Source organism: Molothrus ater, chromosome 1, assembly GCF_012460135.2.
Source record: "Molothrus ater isolate BHLD 08-10-18 breed brown headed cowbird chromosome 1, BPBGC_Mater_1.1, whole genome shotgun sequence".
Classification (NCBI taxonomy): Eukaryota; Metazoa; Chordata; class Aves; order Passeriformes; family Icteridae; genus Molothrus; species Molothrus ater.
The window spans coordinates 38,720,036-38,742,485 of NC_050478.2; the positions used below are offsets into that span (position 1 = coordinate 38,720,036).

General features: G+C 37.8%; 1 protein-coding gene across 2 annotated transcripts in view; it reads left to right on the top strand.

Moving 5' to 3' along the window:
- The window catches only part of LOC118684176 (ubiquitin-conjugating enzyme E2 E2), a 201,428-nt gene that overhangs the window by 174,861 nt on the left and 4,117 nt on the right, over positions 1 to 22,450 (top strand). For both annotated transcript variants that reach the window (XM_036378918.2, XM_036378917.2), the window contains exon 5: positions 3,557 to 3,704. In XM_036378918.2, coding sequence (XP_036234811.1) covers positions 3,557 to 3,704 — 148 coding nt within the window. The remainder of the gene's footprint in view (positions 1 to 3,556; positions 3,705 to 22,450) is intronic.

Consider the following 22,450-nt stretch of genomic DNA (forward strand, 5'->3'; position numbering starts at 1 on the left):
TTTATTATTGTTTACTTCAACACTGATTGAATAAAATTTGATTGAAAAATTCCTTATCATTACCTTTTGGAAGTTTGTTTGTAGTGCTCACAGTTTTCAGAAGGTAGTCCCATTTTTCCCTATTTCCCGTAATTTGCATTTTCCTGACCTATACTTTATTCAACAAAAATTAGATATGCTTTTTAAATTCCAGAATGAAAGAGAATAAATCATAGAGAACACTTATGGTTCAAGTAAATCCATAAATTTCTCCTCTACCATTTAATTGTCTGAAGGTGACTTTGCCTGCACACCCACACAGTCCTTAGAGCCACGCATGAGGTTGTTTAGGTGTTTTCATTAGGGGATAAATGGAGTTAGAGTCCAGCATTTAAAGGAAACATTTAAGTGACATCAAAGGTAGAAATATGACCATAATAAAGAAAATGCAGTTCCCCTGGAAAGGTATTAACACATGGTAGAATAGGAGGACCCTGCATAACCTTATAAAGTAGGCATGGTAAGCACAACATGCAGAAAGTTACATCTCAGCACTTCCCACATTATCAGCAATTTGAGGCAATACATGGATGAGGAAAGCAATGTGTCATCCCATTCGTACTCTGCTGCCTCGAGGTGAGAACTCTGTTACCTGCCACCTTCAGGCCACAGTTTCCAGCATATTAAGGCTGTCATTAATACAGCTTCTTCTGCAATTCTAAACACTGTGATTATTTTCATTACTTAATTGAATTGATTTTTCAGTATTAAAATTAATTAATAAAATATAACATATTGTCATTATAAAATAACTAATACGTTGATTATTTAAATATTTAAATGCCTGCCTGTCTTAGGTGACATTGGTGACATTGTCAGTGCTAAGCAGCAAGCCTTATCTTGCCTTTCTCAATCTCACAGGTTTAATATGTACTCATAGTGAAAAAATGCTCTATTTCGGGTCTAAGCATTTTCTAAAAACAGCCTTCCAACTGCAAACAGGTGAAGTCTCATGTACAAATATCCACCGGGTGATGGCAATGGAGTGTTGAACAGCTCATGAATGACATGAACTACCTCCATTCATCTCAGTGGCTCTGAATCCTGCCAAATTCCCAGTGTCCTTGTTTCAGTGCTTCAGAAGCAGCTGAGGCAGGGGAACAAACGTGTGGCAGTGTCTGTCCTCTCTGCCGGAGGCAAAACACACTTAAAATACACGCTCAAATCGATGACCTTCTCTGAAGCAGGTTGCAAGCTCAGACTGACCTGTCTATAAATATTTTAGAGGGTATAATTTAATCTATGCAGTAGATTCAGTGCTTCCCCCACATTCAGTGAGACCACACATATCTTATTACTCAGTATATTTAGATGCCACTGAATGAAGTCCTCAAATTTTTCATTGTGGAAGTATAGGGAAGCACCTTAGTTGAGGTAAAATACTTAAAACATAGGCTTTATTCCAATGGTGTACTGAAAAGTTAGCATACAATACTTAAAATTAAGCAGGTGTTTTTACTGAGTCCTGGGACATCCTGCTAGGGAGCAGTCACTGATTCACTTCTAAGTGGAGTATAAGAGTTCCTGGAGTTAATCTACCTAGGGAATAAATGAGTACCTGCAATTCCTAGGATGGTCCTCCACACTATCTCCCTTTCTGGGCACTTTGTGTAAAGTAGTTAATGGCTTTTGAGCATTAGTAACCTTCCTTGTTCAAAATAGCTTCCCTTTGTACACAGACATTTAATTTTATCACCAAATTATAATTATTTAAATAAATAACATTTTGATCTCACAGAAGACTTCCCTCCAAATGCTGAATGTGCTTAGGCTTCTAATGAGGGGGAGAAAATAGATCATCTGGCTAAAGCATTTGGATTAATTGAGATGATTGCACCAGAAATATTTTAAATTCTCAGAGAAGTCCCAGAAGTGAAGCACTTAGGCTGGAAAACAATAAGCAAAACTGCAAGTGAACAGGAAACATGAAAGAACCTATAAATATGTAGGGTATGGAGTAGCAAACTGTCGAATTATCCAATTAATTATCAATACCTTTAAATATAGAAGCATCTAAAAACTGATGAACTTGCTTAGTAGGGTTCTTTGGTGCAGAACTCACTGGTGCATGACAATGGGCTCCAAAGCATTTTTCCAGATCTATGTGGAAAAGTACTTATGAGAAAAAGTATTTATTGTTGAATGCAATGTTTTAATACCATAAATCTACTATCTTTTCTTTCCATTATTTTGTCCAAGCTTCTTGATTTAATACAAAGGGGCAGAATTTTTTAGTGTGCTAGAGAATGATTTCTGTAGTTTTTTTTTAATAGAAGTAAACGAGGTACTGTATTATTTCACTTGTATTCTCTCTTCTGCTTGCTGAGTGGCCTGATAATCCCTCTCAGATCACTGAGATCTCTGATATTGAAGAAAATCAGAAGAGCAGCCTGCCTGTCACCAGTTTGCATTAGTCTCCAGACAGGGATTTATCTGTGGAAGGGCAGGGATGGGTTTGTAGGCACTCCCACTTACATTAGCACTGTCCCAGAGGAGGGAAGAGCACAGCTTCCCTGAGTCAGGGAATGCTTTGCCTGCTGTTGTCTCCTGCCTGCCCAGCCCCTCTCCTGGCAGGGCTGTTGCTGGTGAGGTAGATGTCTGAAGTCCTACATCTTAATTTTAGATTTTTGGAACATGTCATTGAAACCACCTGGGTGTGACTTGTTATTTGCGTAGAACTGATGGAGAAATTAGTCCTTGATGACCTCCTGTGGTTTTTTTCACATTTTCCCTTCTTATCCAGTAGCCCCAGTATTCATTCTGAGCTATGAAGTCAACGTTTCTAGCTGAGCTTCTTTTAAAATAAAAAGCCTGTGTCTTCACCTTGAAAAAAGAGGACATTATTCTGGGCTAAAATAATTTCCTTGGTTTGTTACCTATGGGATCACCTGGAAGACCATATAAAATAGATACAGAAATCATCAAAATAAACTACTAAAAAAAACCCCAAATGTGTTTGTAAACAATTCTACTGATAAAAATGTAACCTAAAATTTGGAAATAAAAGCATTTTATTTGAGCAACAGCCTTTCTTCAAAATATTTCACTTCAATTTTTTCAGGAGTCACTGCTGTGATGCCTCTGCTCTTTTTACAGCTTAATCTATTGTGTCAAATGATGAACAGATGAAGACAGTAAAAGAATCTGTCTTGTTCTGACTTCCTTCAAAGTGTGAAAGAGCTGTGGACCTGAGTTATGAACATTGTCCAGATTAGGGGCTGGAATTGTTGGGGGGTTTTTTTGCCATATACAAAATAATGAGATTGATAAGACCAAGGCAGGAGGAAGCTCTGGAAATGCATCCTATCCTCAGCCTGCACAAACCAGTTTCACTGCTGGTCACAGCTGTAAGAGGCAGAGTTTATTTCCTTTATTTTGTCTTGCCCAGTCTCCAACCATCAGTAGCAGAGTAGCAGCCTGGAAAGCAGGATGTTTGTTCCTATGGTTTTTCAGTGTTTAATAATTGTGCAATTACTGGCTTGAACACTGTTGTACTGAGACGCACTGTCCTTTCCAGGTAACCTTCCGGACAAGGATCTACCACTGCAACATTAACAGCCAAGGCGTCATCTGCCTGGACATTTTAAAGGACAACTGGAGTCCAGCGTTAACCATTTCTAAAGTTCTCCTCTCCATCTGCTCCCTCCTCACAGACTGTAACCCCGGTAAGATGAATTAACTTTCATATCCTCATTCATTTGTCATTCACATTTGGTCAGCTCGGTAATATCTGGTTAGTGCTCTGGTTTACTGGTACCTACTGAAAAAAAACCACAAAAATGTAAATTTTAGATGCTATTCATATAAATAATATAAAAAGAAAGCAGAATTTCAGAAGCTCAAGTGCAGTTTTAGTACTGGAGGAAAAAAAAATTAATTCAGAAAGTCTGATCAGTAGAAAATACCTTAGTATGTATAATTTGGATATTACAACCAGGATATTACCACCAAGAAATATTAATGAGTTAATAAATATTGAAAAGGAAAGCTTTCATTTAAATATGCTGATAATGTGGTCTCTGAAAAGAGTATTAATAGCACAGACAATGATAGATGCCTAATGCAGACTCTACAAATAATGAAAATTAGTTTAAATGAGGTTTATTCAATATCTTGGACAGCCAGCATGAGTATTCAAAGCAAGCTGTCATTCTTATTAACTAGCATAGCACTTAACCTCTCCCCTCAGCTCTTTTAGATTTGTTTTATGCCATTGACCACTAGGTCTGTAATTTCCACTTTCTCTTACCCTATTTACAAACACATAATTCTGACTGTAGCCTTGGAAAACCATAATATATAGAAATTACTAAAGAATCATTGAAGAAAAATTATGTGATCTGTTTATATGTCATGAGGGTTGTTGCTGGTTTGTTTTTTATTATACACTTCAGTATTATTTTTAATTTGCCCTAAAGGGGCAAATTAAAAAAGGTCTAAAAATTGCTTTGAAAGGGGCAGAACGTGAGATTCTGGCATAATCAGGGGCTGAATAAAAAGCTGTAATAGAGTATTGAAATATTTCAAAACTCAAAATAAGGTGAGAACAAGCAAAGATGTGATTGACTGCTTTTATTTTCATGTGGGTTTGTTTCTGTATAGAACATTGAAACCTGTGGTGTTCCTTTCAGCTGGGAGGTGGAGTGATAGAGTGTTACCATTTTAGGCACATTTATTTCAGGTGGATTGAATGCTCTCTGCTAACGTCTCTGAAAGATTGATTTCTGTTAGTGTTTGGCCAAAAATATGCAGAAGTGTCTGTGGGTAGTCAGGCAGATAGATGACAGAAGTTACAACAACCAAATTAATATTTGCTCATGTGTCTTAGAGACCAGCTAAAGAGCTAGAGACACTGCAAAGCTGTGTAGAGATTGAGAAATGGGCAGTGGATGCGTGCTCTCCCGTAGGAGTACAGATACTCTCTTTGGAGGGATACAGTCATCTTTAAAGCTGGACAGTTTCCAGCAGTGATTTGAAATTTAGAAATTCACTACTTATTCCTTCTTAATCTTAAATCCTTACAGATGCTGTCAAACAACAGTTTTAGAATATCAAATGTGTAAGAGGAATACTGAAAACAGTTATCCATACTGTATTACCATGTAGAGCAAGTTAACACACAAAAAATGGGAAGTTCTTCCATTTAGCCTCTTTCAGTTAGCAGCCATAGGCATTGTCTTGACCACAGTAAATAAAGCAATTTTATGACATTTCATTTTCAAATCTTCTCTTTAATTATGAAGTAGTTTTGGATTTTTTCACTGCTTCATGGTAAAATTTTCCCCCTTTTTTGATGATTTAGCACAATTTCTTAATTTGAATCCCAGTCTCACAAGGCACTGGTGGCACATATTTTTGAAGTGCTGAGTCATTTTCGCCTTCCTTGGTAATTGCCTGTTTTGTGTTAGATATTCTTTTATTTAAAAGTAAACTTTGAATGTTAGTGATGGACAACAGAAGGCTTGCAGAAATTTACAAGTCCTTACTTTTCATCATATTGCCTAATATGATTTTTTCATATATCTTATCATTAAAAAAATATTGGTCACTTACCATCAGATGGATGGATGGATGGATGGATGGATGGATGGATGGATGGATGGATGGATGGATGGATGGATGGAAAGATATGTCACTGATACATATGCCATTGAAGTATATCACATATATACACATAAGTAGCTGCAGAAACATGCATATATATTTTTTACAGCTCGGAGTAATTTTCTAATCCCTCAGTCCTGTCTTCATCTAACTAGTCTGCCCTTTTCTAAAGGCAGAAACACAACAGGGGTCTCGATTTGATAAGCAACTTCGAACTCTTTTTTTCCACCATTCATCAGCCAGAAGCAGATCAGGTCAAATGGAAAGGCAACATTGAATCTCCCACAAACATAAACAAGCAGGATGGGCGAGTCTTCCACCCTGGCCTCGCAAACGAAGAATCAAGTATCAGTTACCCCCTACTCTTACATTTATGCAAATCTTCATTAGAACAACAAATAGGAGTAAGAATGGCAGCTAATTTAGCCTCAGTCATACACAGTGATTAAGCGGCGCTGAAGCACAGCTGCAGCTTCATTGGCAAGCGCTGCTATTCTTCTCCAGCAGGCTGAGCAAATGAAAAGAGGTATTTGCTCCTGCCGCTCCTGTCATTCACACAGTAATCTACAAAAGCCACGGAGAGAGTCTCTTCCCTCCCTGGTTATACATCACCGCCCTTTGTTCCCTATCACTGCAGGCAGGAGCAAGTTTGTCCTTTTTAAACACCTAATACAATCCTTTACTCATAAGCTGTCTCAAACCCTTCAGTCCTGATTATTATTAATTGTCTCTGTTTTGCTTGGCAGTATCAGCCACTAAACTGTGTTAATGAAAGGTCTGAATTTTGTAACAGCTGGCTGACTTTTCCATGGGGGGAAGGGGCGCTGTAGGGTTTGTGTATGACTGAACACATGTGCATTATCTGGGAGTGTGAGAGCCAAACGTATCAGAGGGATGGGAGAGATGGTGGGATGCACTAGCCCAGTCCAGGCATTAGTGTTTTCCTTTGAGGTGGTACTGGAGGAGCAACTGACCCATGCCTTTCTACAAATCAGGGCTCCAGTCCTGTAAATACTTTGGCATGTGCATGAGCAACCCCACAAAACCTGATAGATACCTTCACCTGCATGAAACAGAGTGAGTGAATAAGTGAGTAAATGTTTATAGGCCCTATGCTTGAATATTGAAAATGCCTGCTTCCAGTGTTAGCTGCTAGGGCTGGCCTGTGTGGGCATTTAGTTACTGCAGAGTAACTCCATGTGTGGACACTCCCCACTTTGAAAATGTGTTAAGTTACAAAAACCTGTCTTGCTTGGACTAAAAGTCAACTACACTTTACGTGTTCAAGCAGAGCCTGGGGAAATTTCCACACTGCCTTAATCTGAAGAGCTTTCAAGTGCAGTGGCCATTGAGGTTTTGTGTTTTACTGAGTTTGAAGTGCTAAGCAAATTAATTATTTTTTATAGTTACAGAGCTGGTGATGCTGATCTGGGTTAGAATGTTTATTTTTCTCAGTTGACCATTGCCATCCTGGCCCTGCCAAACATTCTTGAGCCCCAGGAAAAATATCATTTGCAAATGCTTCAGAGAAAGTAAATTGTAACACTGCAACACTTTTCTTTGCATGGCTTCCTTCTTCACATTCAAAATCTGAACTTGGCTGGCCTGATTATCCACGATGTCTGAACAGTTTTAACATCGAATCATGTCTGCTTAATAGCACCCAGCTAAGCCTTGATTAGAACATCAGAACAAAGCCTACCTCTCCCTTACACCAGCCTCTTCCTTTCTGGTGTCATCCTCTGGCTCTGGCTCCTTACCATTTTCCCCACATGCAAGTTCCACGGTCAGTGATGATTTTATCCCTCAGTTGGCATTCTGGGAGCAAATGCTTTCCTGCTGCTCCTGGCCCTCTTCCCTGCAAGCTCCTGCGATGGGGATGTGCCAGGGGGTGCACACAGAGGAGGAGTGGCAGACTGAGATGTGGCCAGCCACAATATTGCTTTCCCACAAATATTAGGCTGAACATTTGGACGGCAGCTGTAGCCAGAGTAACGGCTGAAGGGCTCTACAGAACCTCACTTGCTTTGCTCTTAGAAACTTCTGCCTGATTCCTAACCTGAACTGACTCACAGGAATTTTATACCCACTTGTTTTTAAGCAAGTCTTGTCCTATACCTTAAGTGACCATTTTTCAGTTTTTCATTCTTGGTGTACTAATTAAGAACCATCCTCTTCCCTTGTTGTCTTTATTTGATGGACACTATCAGACCTGTGTCTATGAGCCTCTTTCTGTAAGAGAGGCTTTCTGTTCCCCTGCTCATCCTCACTGCACTCAACCCTCCTAAATGCTCCTGACTCTTGGAGTTCACTGGGGCATGAGGCACAGCTAGGCAGACTAACCTGCTCATCATCACCATCATCCAGGTGGAAATATTTACTGCTCCCTGTTGGATGTGCCTATCTCACTTGGCAGCCCCACTGAAGGTTATTTCTGTCCTAGCCCTGTCATTTTCACTGTTTGTCTGCTTTTACGCAATTGAGTGAAATGGTGGAGAAAGGAAAAAAGAGGAAAAGGAAAGAGGAAAAAGGAAAAAAAAGAAAGGAAGAGCAGAAGAAAGAAAAGGCTTTTGCTAGAAGGGGCGAAACATCTGCATTAACCTCTGGCAAAATATATGCTCAAAAAACTGCCTGCAGTACCCGCTTCACTGGGGTCAGCACTAGTCAAGTTGGTTGCTCTGCTCTCAGATGCTTCAGTGACATATTATCAGTGTAAAGATGCTTGTCTGGTTACCTTTTAAACTCACCAGAAAGTGAGTTCAAAGTGAGGCAGTTTGTTTAGTGTTACCTGTAAAGTTTGCTGTGAACGTAGTTTGAAGTATGCATGTCCTCACAATAAATGTACTTGTGAGAGTAAATGAGTGGCTCTACATTACTTTAGACAAGTAGCACTACATTACTTCAGTGTGAGACCCATCAATTTTTATAGTAGTTGCAGTTTCACAGCATAGCTGAAAAGTAGAGTATTTATGTTAAAAAATTCTGCAACGTACATTGTGGCTTTCAAATAGATTGTACCCTGGTTACAAGTAGATGTGCTGTTTTTTACAAGTACTGCCATGAATCATGAATTTACTGGATGGTTTCATACTTTGTTAACCCACATGAAGTAATGTGGCTGTGCATTTTAATGACTTACATTTATCTAAGCATAGATAAGCAAAGTCAAAGATCCTAAGGTTATGGGGATCTTTATGTGTCTCACTAAGGGACACAAGACATGCTTTTAAGCTTTATTCATATGAGTCATCCTTACGTTTTGCCTTTATCTTCCCTAGAAACCTCTTGTTTTTATCACAGAGTAGGTATAACAGGCAATTTTGGATAACATGCTATTGTTCTTTTTCTGTTGCAATTACAAGTTATCCATGTGGTTTGGCATGATTTAGGTTTGCCAAAAGATATTAACACCCTTACATACACCTACATGAAGGTTCTGGTATTTAAGAAAATTTGGTGGTGGGATTCAGTTATTACATTATTCTTTTTCCCTTTTTTCTTTTTTCTTTTTTTTCCCCTTTATCATTTTCCTAAGGGTGTGCAAGGTTCTGTACTCTTGTTGCTGAGGGTATAAAATCCCAGTTCTGTCATCTTTTGCAGAATAGGATTCAATAGTGTAATTTAATGCATATCTTTGATCCTCAATGGGATCTAAAACAGCACTTTGGAGAGTGATTTTTCAACATAATCTTAAAAGCCCTAAAAGCCTGAATGGTATTTGCCCTGCTACAAAGCTGCTGGAATTGCTGCTGTTACCAGAACCTCTGCAAAACACGAGTAGGTGGGGAGATTTAAGTCAGACAATGTGCAAGGGAAGGAACTGAATTAGTGCTTTCTCAGCCCATTTCCCTTTCAGACAGCAGTATACATTCTTGGAGGGAAGTTGGTGTCCTGCTGCAATGCCACTGCCCTGTCCCACAGCAGGTTTGTCTTCAGTAGCCATCCCAAATCCAGGTGTTAGAATTGCTCCAGCCAGGGTTCATATCTCCAATAGCAACATGGATAGATTTGCTGTCTAGAAAGCTTTGAGCACCTCCACATTTTGAGATTGTTTTGCTGTTTGGGAAACTTAAGCTTCATCCGAATGTTTGTTCATAGCAATTCCTCAGTCTCTACAAATTTGCATAAGGTATTGACAGAAATACCTGGACTGCCCAATATACAATACAATACCCATGGAATTGTCTTCTGCACACCCCAGACAAAGGGGAGTAGGTTCACTTAAGCCCTCTCTGGAAAATGCATCTCCCACCAGGAGTTGAATTGAGGCTGCCAGTCTTTGATGCCCACTGACACACTCCATGCTCCTGACACTGCTTTGGGCTGATCATCTCTGGCACAGGGGCACCAAGAGCCAGAATTGCCACAGCCACTTAAAAACCAAGTGTATGTCAATGCATCAGGTTCCACAGGAATAGCTCTGCTTCTTCAGCCAGCAAAGCCCCAGCCATACCAGCAAGCATTTTAAAACACTAATAGATGTCCACTGTATCAATAAAAAAGATCTATTTTCAGAATTACTGTGATACTTGAAAATGCTTTCCCATCCAAAAAAAAAAGTTTAAAATAAATCCAAGGCAGCTTAATAAAGGAAAATGTAACATAGCTGTAATAATAAAATCTGTTCCATGCTGGAGCATTTGGCTCTGAGTGGGAATTTGGCTGACTTGTGGTCACAGCTCTGCTATTTGGCTTCCATGTTTCAACTTTAAAATAGCTACCCAGCCCTAGGTAATGAAGAACAGCTCTGTGCTCCTCACCACTCAGCAGCCTGGATGTATCTTCATTTCTCTCCATTATTCCATATATCTCAATCTAGCAGGAAGCATGTACCATGTTCCTCCTCATCTGGTGCTTCCCCATAGCAGAGGCTGCTTTCTGTCAGTGCTGCTTCACATCAGGTGTTCCTTCTGCAGTTTTATTAGACTTCCCAATTATCATTCCTTCTTTTCCCTTCACCCCCAGTTGTGAAGTGAATTTAGAAACTCTGGATGACAGCAAGTTCAAGGGATGAGCCATTTCTCATTCTCCTCATTCTTGTAACTTTTTTCTTAAAGACATAATCTGCATGTTTTGCTACTATCAGAAACTGCTTCAGAATCCAATCTGAATTTTTTTCTTTTTCATTTAACATCTTATCAGCTTTGTTCAGTTTATCAGAAAGGACTCTTGGGCTTTCCTCCGCCCAAGTACCTGCTGTTGTGGTTCTAGTGAAATTTTGTTTCCTTTTTGAACATTTTTGTCAAGACAAATGGAAGACAGGAAAACTATAAGTACTCCTTATAAACAATCATAAAAATTATAAATGCTCATTCTTAAATAATCCATATTTGAGGAGATTTGTCAAATGTGATGAATATTCTGGAAAATGACTGAAATACTTTTAAGTTGGTAAAACAATCTTAATTTGTCCCATTTTATGAGGCCGGCTAAGCCCTGCTACTTTGATTCTTTCCTGGCACCCACAGGCTACCAGGTGCAATGTCACAACACAGTACTATCAGACATACAACAAGACAATCTCATTTTCCCATATATCCTTTTTGTAAGCAGCAGAGGGTCATGTAAACAATGAAATTGCTCTGTTGTCTGAGATTATTTATATTCTTTAGCTTGGAGCTGTTTTTTTCCCTTTTCTTCAGAGTTTGTATACTGTACTCTGTCAGGAAGTGGGCAGGTTTCTGGGCTGTTTCAGCACAATGGAAAATGCTTTCTTTGTATCTGAAGCAGGAAAATATTCTATGCCATGTCACTCAAGCATGGCAACAAGTAACACAGAGTAAATGAAAGTTAAAGCAGCCAGGAGTCAGTTCTGGTTTGTTCTGCATTGCAACATAACCTTTCTGCTCCCTTTTACATTTCTGACATGGGTTGTCTCCAGATGAGATGAGCTTGCTCAGGAGGCTCTGGCTGAGCAAAGACAAAGTGCAGTGTGGGGTTGCTCTGGTGCCTCAGTGCTGCTGGATGGGGAGCAGAGCAAATGGGTGTTTGGCATAAAGGCCATCCTAAGAAGTTGTCCTAAGAAGTTGTCCTAAGGGAGCATGAAAGGAAAATGCAGCATGAAACTGATGGAGTTTGTTCTGCTCTCAGTGAGTGCAGAATGACTTTGTCAAAGTTGGGGTTGTCTTGAGAAAAACATGAGCAAAGAGATCCCATCAACTGTGACAAAGTTCTTTTTGCAAGAAAGTACATGTGTATCTATAAATACTGTATGTTCCCCTCCCTGTTCTGCAGAACCTGCTACATAGGTAAATTTACATATTTGGACTGATCATATCACAGAATCTAGAGCTGATTTTTACAAATTTGTGGTAGCTCATCAGTGCTTTCTCTTTCTATTCCATTTAAAAGATATTGTGCTACACCACTTATGTTGTAGTGTGCATACAATACTAACTTCTATTCTATAGTTTGAATCGCTTACAGCTTCTCATATTCTGAGCTGAGCACACAGTACCAATATGTTAAAGGCATTTAGGCACCTAAAGCTGCTGGCTGACAGCTGGCAGGGTTTTCAGTACTTCCCATGGGATTTACACATCTGAAGTCTCACTAGGAACCTCTCAGCACTGCCAGGAAGAGACTTGCTATACATCTGGTCTTTAAATATTTGCAGACACATACACCTATATATCTTCAACTCTGTGGACATGATCTATAAACATGGTATTAAACAGATGTAAATGCAAGAAATGCAGCAGCACGTTATGAAAATTGCATATAGATATGCATTGAAATAGAATTAATTTCCTTTGCCATGAAAAGCTGATGAAACTGTTACAAGATTTGTTCTTATCAGTTGACTAAGTCCCCTCAACATGAACTCATAACTGTGGGGATTATTATAACAGCAGGGAAAACATTTGTGAACTGTCATCCCTTTAGTAGTTCTCAGGAAAATATGTCTTGGAATATCTCCTAATTATGTGTGCAGGGGGAGGAGGCTTGGATCAGGATTACTATTGATGTTGGCCTAAATCATTGCTCTTTTCAGTTGCACTTTGACAACACCTTATGGGTAGAAGACCATTATTTGTGAGCATAGAGGCTTTTAGTGTGTTTAGATTTAGGCTATTCAAAGCTCACAAGACTTCATTAAAAAGATTAACACAACTATAGAAGTAAGATTGTTTAGAAATACTTTGTTTTAAACCCCCCATTATGGTTTCAGAAGTCTACAGTCTGTTTATATAATTTTTTTTTTTCTGAAAAGTGTCTGGAAATATTTACATGAGAAAATTGGTGGGTTTATGTAATTTAGAAAGCAAATGGTAGAGATTAGTTTTAAAAATAAAATCTGGATTTTGTGGTATCCAAGGCATGATGCAGTCATTAGCTATAGCTCCAGATGCCAGTCACAGACACACTTACCCTGTTCCTTTTTTTTTTTTTTTTTTTTTTTTTTTTTTTTTTTTTTTTTTTGATGTGTCTGGAACTCTGCAAAGAATGATGAGTAGAAGGAGTACAGTCACTCTCTAGCAGAAGACCAGTGCAACTCACTGGGTCAGGTACATTGCCTGCAACTGCTCATCCCTCAGTGACTCAGAGACAAGTGTAACAATCCCTCAAAGCACTTTACTCACACAGTAATACACAGGAGAGGAAATTCCCTCTTAGCCACAGCTAACACATTATGTGCTGAAGCATGACCTTCATGCTTTTACAATAGTAGCACAGGTGCTGCATGGCTACCAAGTTTTCTAATTATTTTTGAGTTTCCTAAATCACCTTCTAGTATTCCTGCATTATACTTTTTGTGTGTGCTTATTAACAATTTGATGTTTGAAGTATCTCTTTCTTTTAACTTTTGCTAAATATGTGTGGGGTTTTATTTGTGTTCCTTTCTTGCCATGGAAAATATAAACAAGACCATTTTTTTTTCTTTTTTAAATCTTCTTTACCAAATTACCTGTCACATCTTGTTTTGTGGATTTTTTCCATCTTGAAGAAATCACCTTAGATTTCAACCATTCCTTAAATGGAAAAGCTTTGACCATGCTGTCAATGATTTCTTGTCCTTTTCAATAATGTTTCTGCTCCTAATTTGGTTTTGCTTAAGGAGATGTGAGAAAAATTGAACTTCAGACATAATAATACCTAACCATCAGTTTATTAAATGCCATCTGATTAAATCAGAGATTGACTAAAATCCAAATCAGTAAAGAAGCTTTGTACATCTGTGACGAGAAATAAATGTAAAGGGATGTAACTGGCACTCATAAGAAAAAAGAGTCTTGTCAAAACACTTAACTGTTCCTAATTTTTATTATTCCTCAGAAAGGGTTTCTAGAACATCTAAAATACAGTCTTATCACAAAATGGAAGTAAAGCTGGAAAAATATACACCTGACTTTTGGGTTTGGTTTTATTTACATGAAACTTATAAAAGCTATATGATAAATAAACATACTGGACTTTAAAAGTTGGTTGATTTCTGCTCAAGAAGTTTCTGCACAGCATTTCTTTAAGCTTAGGCTCAACCATCATTAAATTAAAAGTCCTTGGGAAAATGCATAAGTGATGGATGCTACAAATACAAAAGGTTACAATCCATTTTCTTTCCAATAATCATGTGTAATTTAAAATACTACCAGTGGAGGTTTCGTATGCCCATTAGCTCAGAGAGAAGACAGGTACTCTAGAGCATACACATAATAAATCTTTGTGTGACCCAAGACCAAAATAAGTCACAAACATTAAATGTTTAACAATGTGAAGTATTTAAATAAAGCTCTTCGTTATTTCTCATATATAAAATACAGATTTCTAGCTTAATTTCAATGAGTTCCAAGGTAAAAAGTAAACTGCCTTTTAAATATACTCTTTTATTTTACAGTCATTAAATGTTTTTTCTATGTTTCATGCAGGTTTTGTCTGCCAATACAGACATGCCTTTAATCACATGGGAATATTTTTTTTTAATGAAGTAGATACATCACTTGCAGGCTTAACCCATTCTACTGAATATATTTTTCTCACTAATATAACTATATATTTAAAGGAAAAATACATAAAACTAGAAAATCAATAAATTCAGACATCACATTCTAATTTCACAATACTTTAATCTAATATTCATTATTCCCAGTCAGTAAAAATAGCTCAAATCTCAGATGGAGTAAACTGGCATCAGTCCTGCTGAGCTTTTATACTCCAGATTTTTCATTTAGACTTCTTTCCATTTTTCTAAGTGGGAGTTTGTTTTGTGTGTTTGTTGATTTTCTTTTTCCCTGTGTACCTTTTTTAACATGAAGGCAAGGACAGATTTTCAAATTTCTTACCATACGTTTCCAACTGCCTAAGAACCACCCTCAGGACCCTAATTAGCACAACTATTTTTAAGACTGATTTTTCCTGTTCCTAAAATACAATTATTTTTGTTTCACCATAGAAATCACACTGCTTCACATTCTTTAGGCTCCTGAAAGGAAGCCTGCTACATTTGGCTAACAGATTCGCAGTAGGAATGTAGAGTCAGTCCTGAAAAGCAAAATTTATAAGCCTGGATATGTTAGCTATTAAATCATTTAGTCTCTCACTTTCTTGCATAAGATTTCAGAAATTTGTATTCCTGAGTTATTCAGATTCTACCTTCAGAGATGATTTACACTGCTGCAAGACATGTCTCTCATATTTTGCATGGCTAATTTTCTACTTTATTCAGCAGGGGAGGAGGAAATGGTTGTTTGTTTTTTACAGTTTTGCAGATCTATCAAAGGCAACAAATAAAACAAATTATACGCAGTGTGGGTTTCAGAATCCCTATTTTCACAGCAAATTAAGTTCAGGTGCATTAGTTGGAGTTGTAGACAGCTACTTAAATAGCAAAATATATGATGCAATTGTCCCAAATTTAAGGGTGGGTTGTACTGTAAGATTTCATATTCATGTGGGATACAGAAATAGAGCTTTGATTAGTAAATTGTTTGTAGAATTTTCCATCTGTACAAGGCTTAGAAAAAGGCCCTTCTATGGAGTGGAGCATTTACAGCTCCGAGATGAATTTGATTTCAGAAAATTCTCAGGGGCTGGAATCCTCGTTGCTTGGGTTTTTATAATATTGATTAGATAAAGTGGCTGTATAAAGTGGCATGAAAGTAGAACTTACTGTAAGACATAATATTATACTAGCAGAAGGAATTCCTTAATGACCTTCTGTGTCTTTTTCATCTCTACCTTGCATAGCTTTTTTTCTATGGCTTAATCTCAGAACTCTTTATGCCAATGCCTGAAATCATTTTGCAAAGTGATTATTATTTAGTCAGGCATGCCACTGGAGTCAATGTGACCTCTCAGGTAGGAAAGATAAGATTTCCAAATAAAGTTATTTTAACTGTTACTGAATAAGAAATTATTGCTGTAAATATCACAAATTCAATCTTTTTTCAGTGTTGCCATGTAACTTCATTGCAACTAATCCAAGAGTAAAACTTGCCTACATGATGAATGCTACTTATTTTGTTTTACCTGTTTTTTTCCTTCTAGTCCTATTAGAACCTGTTCATAATTAGGCGTAATTATATTCATGTTCTGAAATTAATCTAGAAGTGGATAGTCCAGTTGGTTGCTAAAATGGGGTCATTTTCTCACTCACCTGCTGATTCCCCAGTCATTACCTGTATGGATAGGGAATGGAGAGGCCTGACTGCTTTTTGTGTTATTGGGTAACAGTAGGAGGTGTGCTCATGCAAGGCACACCTAAGTTCCTATTCCTGCTCCAATGGATGTTCAACCTGCCAAGGTATTTCAGGCCTTGGGCTATGAAAGAGTTTCATTTAGTAGGCCTTTAGAAGGGATAAAAATCTTCACTAACCCCACCTTTTGTAAATAAAGGCCTCTTGTATTCTTTTGACATTTTTATAGGATTCTTAATAGCAGTTTTGGAATTAAATTTGACAAATTAATAATGAGGTTTGGATTTAAATTTGACAAATTAATCGTGAGATTTAATCGGACAAGAAGGGGAAAATCAGATTAAACCAAAATATGCAGCATTCATAGCACATATAGGCTTTTCTGTTTTCTAAGGATGAATTGCAATAAAAGTATAAAGGGATAGATTCAAGAGCAGGATTCAGAGAACTCCTGGATCTGACCTAAAACGGGTATGTTTAAGTTGAAGATTTTTTTATATTGCTCACATTCAAACACTCTTCTAAGAGTGAAAATGGCTTTAGGACTCATTTTTCTCTCAGTGTCTAAATGCCTCTAAATGTTTAAAGACCAGACCATGCAGTAGCACCTGCTCCCTTCCTGTCCTCTGGGAGTCCACATGGCAAGTGGATCCTATAGGACCTCCTGGTTTTCTTGCAGAGCAATCTACCTTTGGTACATGTGATTATAGGATGTCTAACCCTTCACAAAGCATGGTCACAGAGAATAGCTTTACCCTCAGTTGCTTAGGGGCTAAACTGTTTGCTCAGGATGTGTAAGACCCATAGGTCAATCCTTTGCCTGGAGGAGGTGATTAGTGGGAAATAAGGAGAGACAAATCCAGAGGAACACTGGTTCCATTATTTTTAGACAGAAGAAATACCAAACACACGAGCATTCCTACAGAATGCTATATCCCTCCCTATCCCTAGCTATCCCTCACTTAGTGAGTCTTCAGACACATGAAAAAAAAACACATCCACAGTGCTTTTCTGAAAATACACTTATGACCCTATGGATAAAAGCCAGTTTAATTATGGGTCTTGGCATTTTGGTTGCTTGACAACATGTTGAGATCTGAGGGCTGTGATTTTCTTATTATCCACTCAGAGCCATCTTCCACAAGGTAAATGCATATTGCTGTAGCTTCTTCAAATTTTATCAAACCACATGCCATGTAATGTCTTTCAAATTAAGTTCTACAGTTACTAACACCATTTTATTAATTTTTTTTCTAATAGCAACGACTGCTTCCCAATTGAGTAAGTTATTATGAACAGACACATTGCTAATGTATCTGTGCTTTTAATATTGAGACGCATCCAAGCATCAAAGTGAAGTGTGTTATTTTAGAATTTTAATTGTTCCAGCACACTGGCACATCTAATAGGTGCATGTTCTTCCTTAATTAAAGACAACTCTTCAAGATCAGTACACTGTGCCTCGCTGATCCATGATTGCCTCAGCTAACTCCCAGTCAGCCAGTAAAGTTTATAGAAATCCTGCTAAAAACTGAAGACTGAAAAAAATCTTTCTCTTTAAACAAGAATGATTTCCCTTGGCAAGATACAGAGATGAATCACTGCCAACACTTTCCTTTAAGAGCTGCGTTAATAAAATTGGGCCAGATAATACTCCTTATTTCTGAAACATCTTTTTCTTAGGCAGCCTCATATTTCACACAGGTCTGTGGTAGGTAGCCTGACAGCAATCAAACACAAGTCTAGAGAGAGGAATTAATTTCTCCCTCCATGTTACAAAATGGGTATTTTAGTAAGTGGATGTTTCCTAGACTAGATTTGCAGAGCTCTTTTATTTTTGAAGATAGGTAACATTTTTTTCTCCAGACAACAGTTTGGACATTGTAATCAAGTCACGTATGCCTTAATATTTGTGTAACTGCAATCATTGTGCAAACTTAACAGAAAAGTCAAATGCATTTCTAGCAATTCTGCAGAGCTCAAAATTTAGAGTCAAGTCATGGGTGGCAGCCTTTTTTGTACATACATCTGTACAGCCATATTTATGAAGGTATCTAGATACCTTGCCTGGGTGATGGAAAAGCTTTAGTCCAGCTTCACAGTTGGGAAGCTAAGGCACCACTGTAAGAACACTTAACTTTCTTTCTATATATATTAGAATGTTTCTATTGAATGTTGAGAAGTGAGCAGACAAATCTGTAAAACTAGTTTCTGAAAATGAGAATAATATAATGAGACTTCATTATATGTCATATTATATGGTTTCTACTGTGAACTGTAATTTCTAAAATTGATATTAGCTTCACTGACTTTTTCCTAGTAGACATTTGATCTTTCTAGAATGTGCTCCTTTCTCCTCTAGTGATGACCATTTTTTATTTTTACTGAAAAAACTAATTTTATTTGTTCTCTTTTTGTAATACAGTGTTCATTGATCACTTTATCATTCTTCTGTATTGCCTTCAACAAGCCCCGCAGATGGTTAAATACATTCTACGTGGACAGTTGAAATTGTGATTTTGTGAAAGTCAGGAATAAATTGTAGTTCAGCTTGTAGGCTGTGTAAAGCAATTCAGAGCCCTGCTACCCCCCTTTGTTCTGCCTTGAATCACGCTGTTGTTCCAGTTTGTGCACGTGTGTTGATCAGGCTCCCAACCGCGAGCTCGTTTTATTGCTGCACAAACAGGGATTAGCGCTGCCGCGCTCCTTTTCACTCGTGCCCTGGGTTTCAGCACTCTTCTCAAAGGTGAAAGGTTAGTGGAGTAATTCAGTGGGCCACTTCACCTGTCTCTGCCCCCAAATAATTACTTAGTCTGTGCATTATTATTAATGACAGCAAAAGAGAGCAGCACTGCTGCTCTAAGATCACTGAAGGATGCTGTGATGCCTTTCAGATATTTCATTTTCTACATCAAGACTCACAGTATCCTTGACATGGTCTTCTAGGAGTTCACTGAGTTTGAAACAGGTGATATGTGGCTAACTATGAAAACTTCCCGAGGCAAAGTGACACAATAAATAAAATTACTCACAAACAATTCATCTTCTCTTAATCCCTTCCTCTTGGAGTGCTAAATTGTTCTGTGACATATTTGGTATAGCATGTCTCACACTGCCTTTGCAGTTTTCGCTGACTGGTCTTTTTATAACACTAACCTGGATACCACTGAAAACACCACAAGAAAGTATAATTACATATTAAATAATTTTAAATTCAGGGTGGTTTTGGTGTGAATCAAACTGTCACCATTCGCTGTTAAGAAAACTGGTGTTTCGGTGAAGTGTTAGTTTCTGTGCTTGTCCCAGTCCTAAATTTAATTTTTTTTTTTTTTTTTTAGTTTCCCTTTTGGGTCTTAAAGATTGGTACAATATTAAAACCAAGAAAATTGGACTCAGAAGTCTTGGCTTTCGCTGCAAACCAGTACAGGAATATATTCTGTCCTGCACTGCTATTTGCAATGAAAGCACCAAACAAAATGTAGCTACTGAAAATATGCACTTTTATTCTGGGGAAGTTTGGTTTTGGGGTAACCAATCCTGCCTGTACTGATGTACAAAGATAACTCCAATGCAGGTATCCTGTAATAACATAGAGAGCACATTGACTTTTCCTTAAAAAAAAGAGCTCAAGCACTCCACATTTTTTTCATTGAAAAATAAATACAGCATAATATCTGGTAAGAGAGGCTGTTTTAAAAGAAACAAACAAACAAAAAATAGTATTCCCTAAACCAAAAACTCTTCTAAATGTGTAACTGAAGTTAAAATAACTAGAAAATTACTTGTTTCATGTCATACATCCTGTCCAAAGAATAGGAAATGTTTAATTTTTGCTGACTGCTGTTTCAGTACAGGTAGATCTGTAGAGCCTCTCAACAGGGTGCTCTCACACCTATGAGCATGAGTCATTTAGTTCAGAGAAGGAATAAGACCTTTCAAATTACATATAACCTTTGGAAATTCTTCCACGTTAATTCTGTTCTTCAACTAGAGCCCAACTCTTTACAGCATGATACAGAGCTGAATCCAAACCTGGACCAAGAAAAAAAGTACATTCTAAATATTTGGCTGAAGAAACTGTGAGATTTTTATAGTGCTGTGGGTTTTTTTTAGGTTTTAAGGTACTCCAGAAATCTTCTGAGAACCCACTTGTGGTGATGTAATAACTGGCTCCATCAGCTGTTCTCTATTAAAACTGCAAAATACTGCAGTGGAAATAAAATTCTACTTTATAAAAGCTCATAAAAATATATAAAATGCATACAAACACCATAATGTACATTTTAAGTCTAAATGTGTGTCTCTTTAACCATGTTGGCATTACCGATTGGAATTGCATTGCATATTGTGTGGTTGATGGGGAAGGCACACTGAAGTCAAGCTGTTAAACACACCATCTCTGTTTTTTATTTCACTAGAGTATGTTTGCTGTATTTTTAAAAGAGCATTGCAAAGCCCAGGAGATGAATTCTGCTCTGAAATTGCTATTTGCTGACATAGAAATAGCTGTAAAAATACAAGCTGAGAAAAATACAGTGTAGCAATATATTTTCATTTATTTGGGGGGAAAGTAGTTTTTAAGGAAGAATTATAGTCTGCCTTCTGAATGATAAAGCAGTTTAACTAGCATTAAACACAGCTGAAATTTTGTAATGACCCAACCTCAGCTCATCCAAATCCCCAATAGCATTAACTCCCTAGAATTGAACTGTAAATTTGATTAGCCTTACAATAGACATGAGACACAAATGTTCTTCCTTATACAGTCATATTCAGTGGCTGCAAAAGAAGATGACAAGGTATTGTGGAGCAGTGCATCCAACCTTTTTAAGCTAGGGAGAAGCTCCAGCTCACCCAGCTTTCAAAATCACATAAATACAGGGCAATTTCATGAATTCTAATATAACATGAGGATTACATATGGTGAGGTGAGGAGGGATTTAGCAGCTGCAGTCTTCCTATAAATCATCCAGAAGATTTTTTTCATAGTCTAGTTATTTAGATTGACATTTTCCTTGTAAAATACATTGCTGAACCATAGCCTCTGCCCTTGCCTGTATAATATGGTGCCTTTTTTAAACATTTTCCTTACTCATTCACTGTCCTCTGATGTGAAATTTGATCCTGTAATTCCTGGTGTGTTAATATTTTGCATGGAGTTAATCACAGTACAGGATAAAAAATTTCCTTCACACAAGTTAAAGGTTATGGAGGCATCCTAGGGTGGGGTTTTAGAAGAAATAGTAAATTACAAGGCCTAAAGATTTCTGGGTCCAGAGTTGCAGCAGCTCCTCCAGGCTGGCACAGCCACCAGCACTCCAAAGGCTGGGAAGCCCATTCCTGCCCACAGGACAGGGAAGGAGCTGTGCACAGAGGGTGCCATCCCAGCTCTCAAGCCAGCCACCACACATCTGGTGATCTCCTGCCAGGCCATGAGTTGCATAGATATGCTTTTTTATTAATTTATTGTACTGTATTTTATTTAATTTCTTTCACAAGCTTGTTTCAGCAACACAATCCTGGCATGGCTTTATACTCCTATCCCCTGGTAATTGTTGTCATTTGGATAAGTCCTGTTTAGAGTAAAATTCTGAAATCAACCCTGATTCATTGATGAATCATGCTACTTCTTTAAGGAAAAAAAAAAAAAACCTTTAAAAACTAGAGCAGTTGACTAGTTAAAGAAACAAATTTCTTGCATCAAGATTAAAACCACAGATATATACAAATGGAAAATAAGAAAGCTTTCTGGTAGTGGGAAATGGAAACAAAAGAAAAATGTTGTTATGAATTTTGAGATCCAATTTTCCTTTTCATCTCTTAATTAGATAGTTTATGCAGTGGTTATTTTATAAATACATATTTGGCCCTACTAATGGATATTTCACAATAACCCTTAAGCAGTGCAGCCCAGCTGAGCGCCAGGTGGTGCTCAGCCATGTGCTTCATAGCACAGGGGGGTAAATGGGGACCATTGTTTCTTCCTCATACTTGGTATTTTGTAGGATTTCTTCCTCATACTTGATACTTTGTAAGACTTGGGCACTATAGCAAAGGCTTGTGCATGTTGGGAGTTAAATCTTTTAATTGTTTTAATTAAGATGCTTCAATTTATCTTGTAATCTCGGTGTTACGCCCGCCCGTCACGGCGAATTGCGCAGCAGTGGTGACTC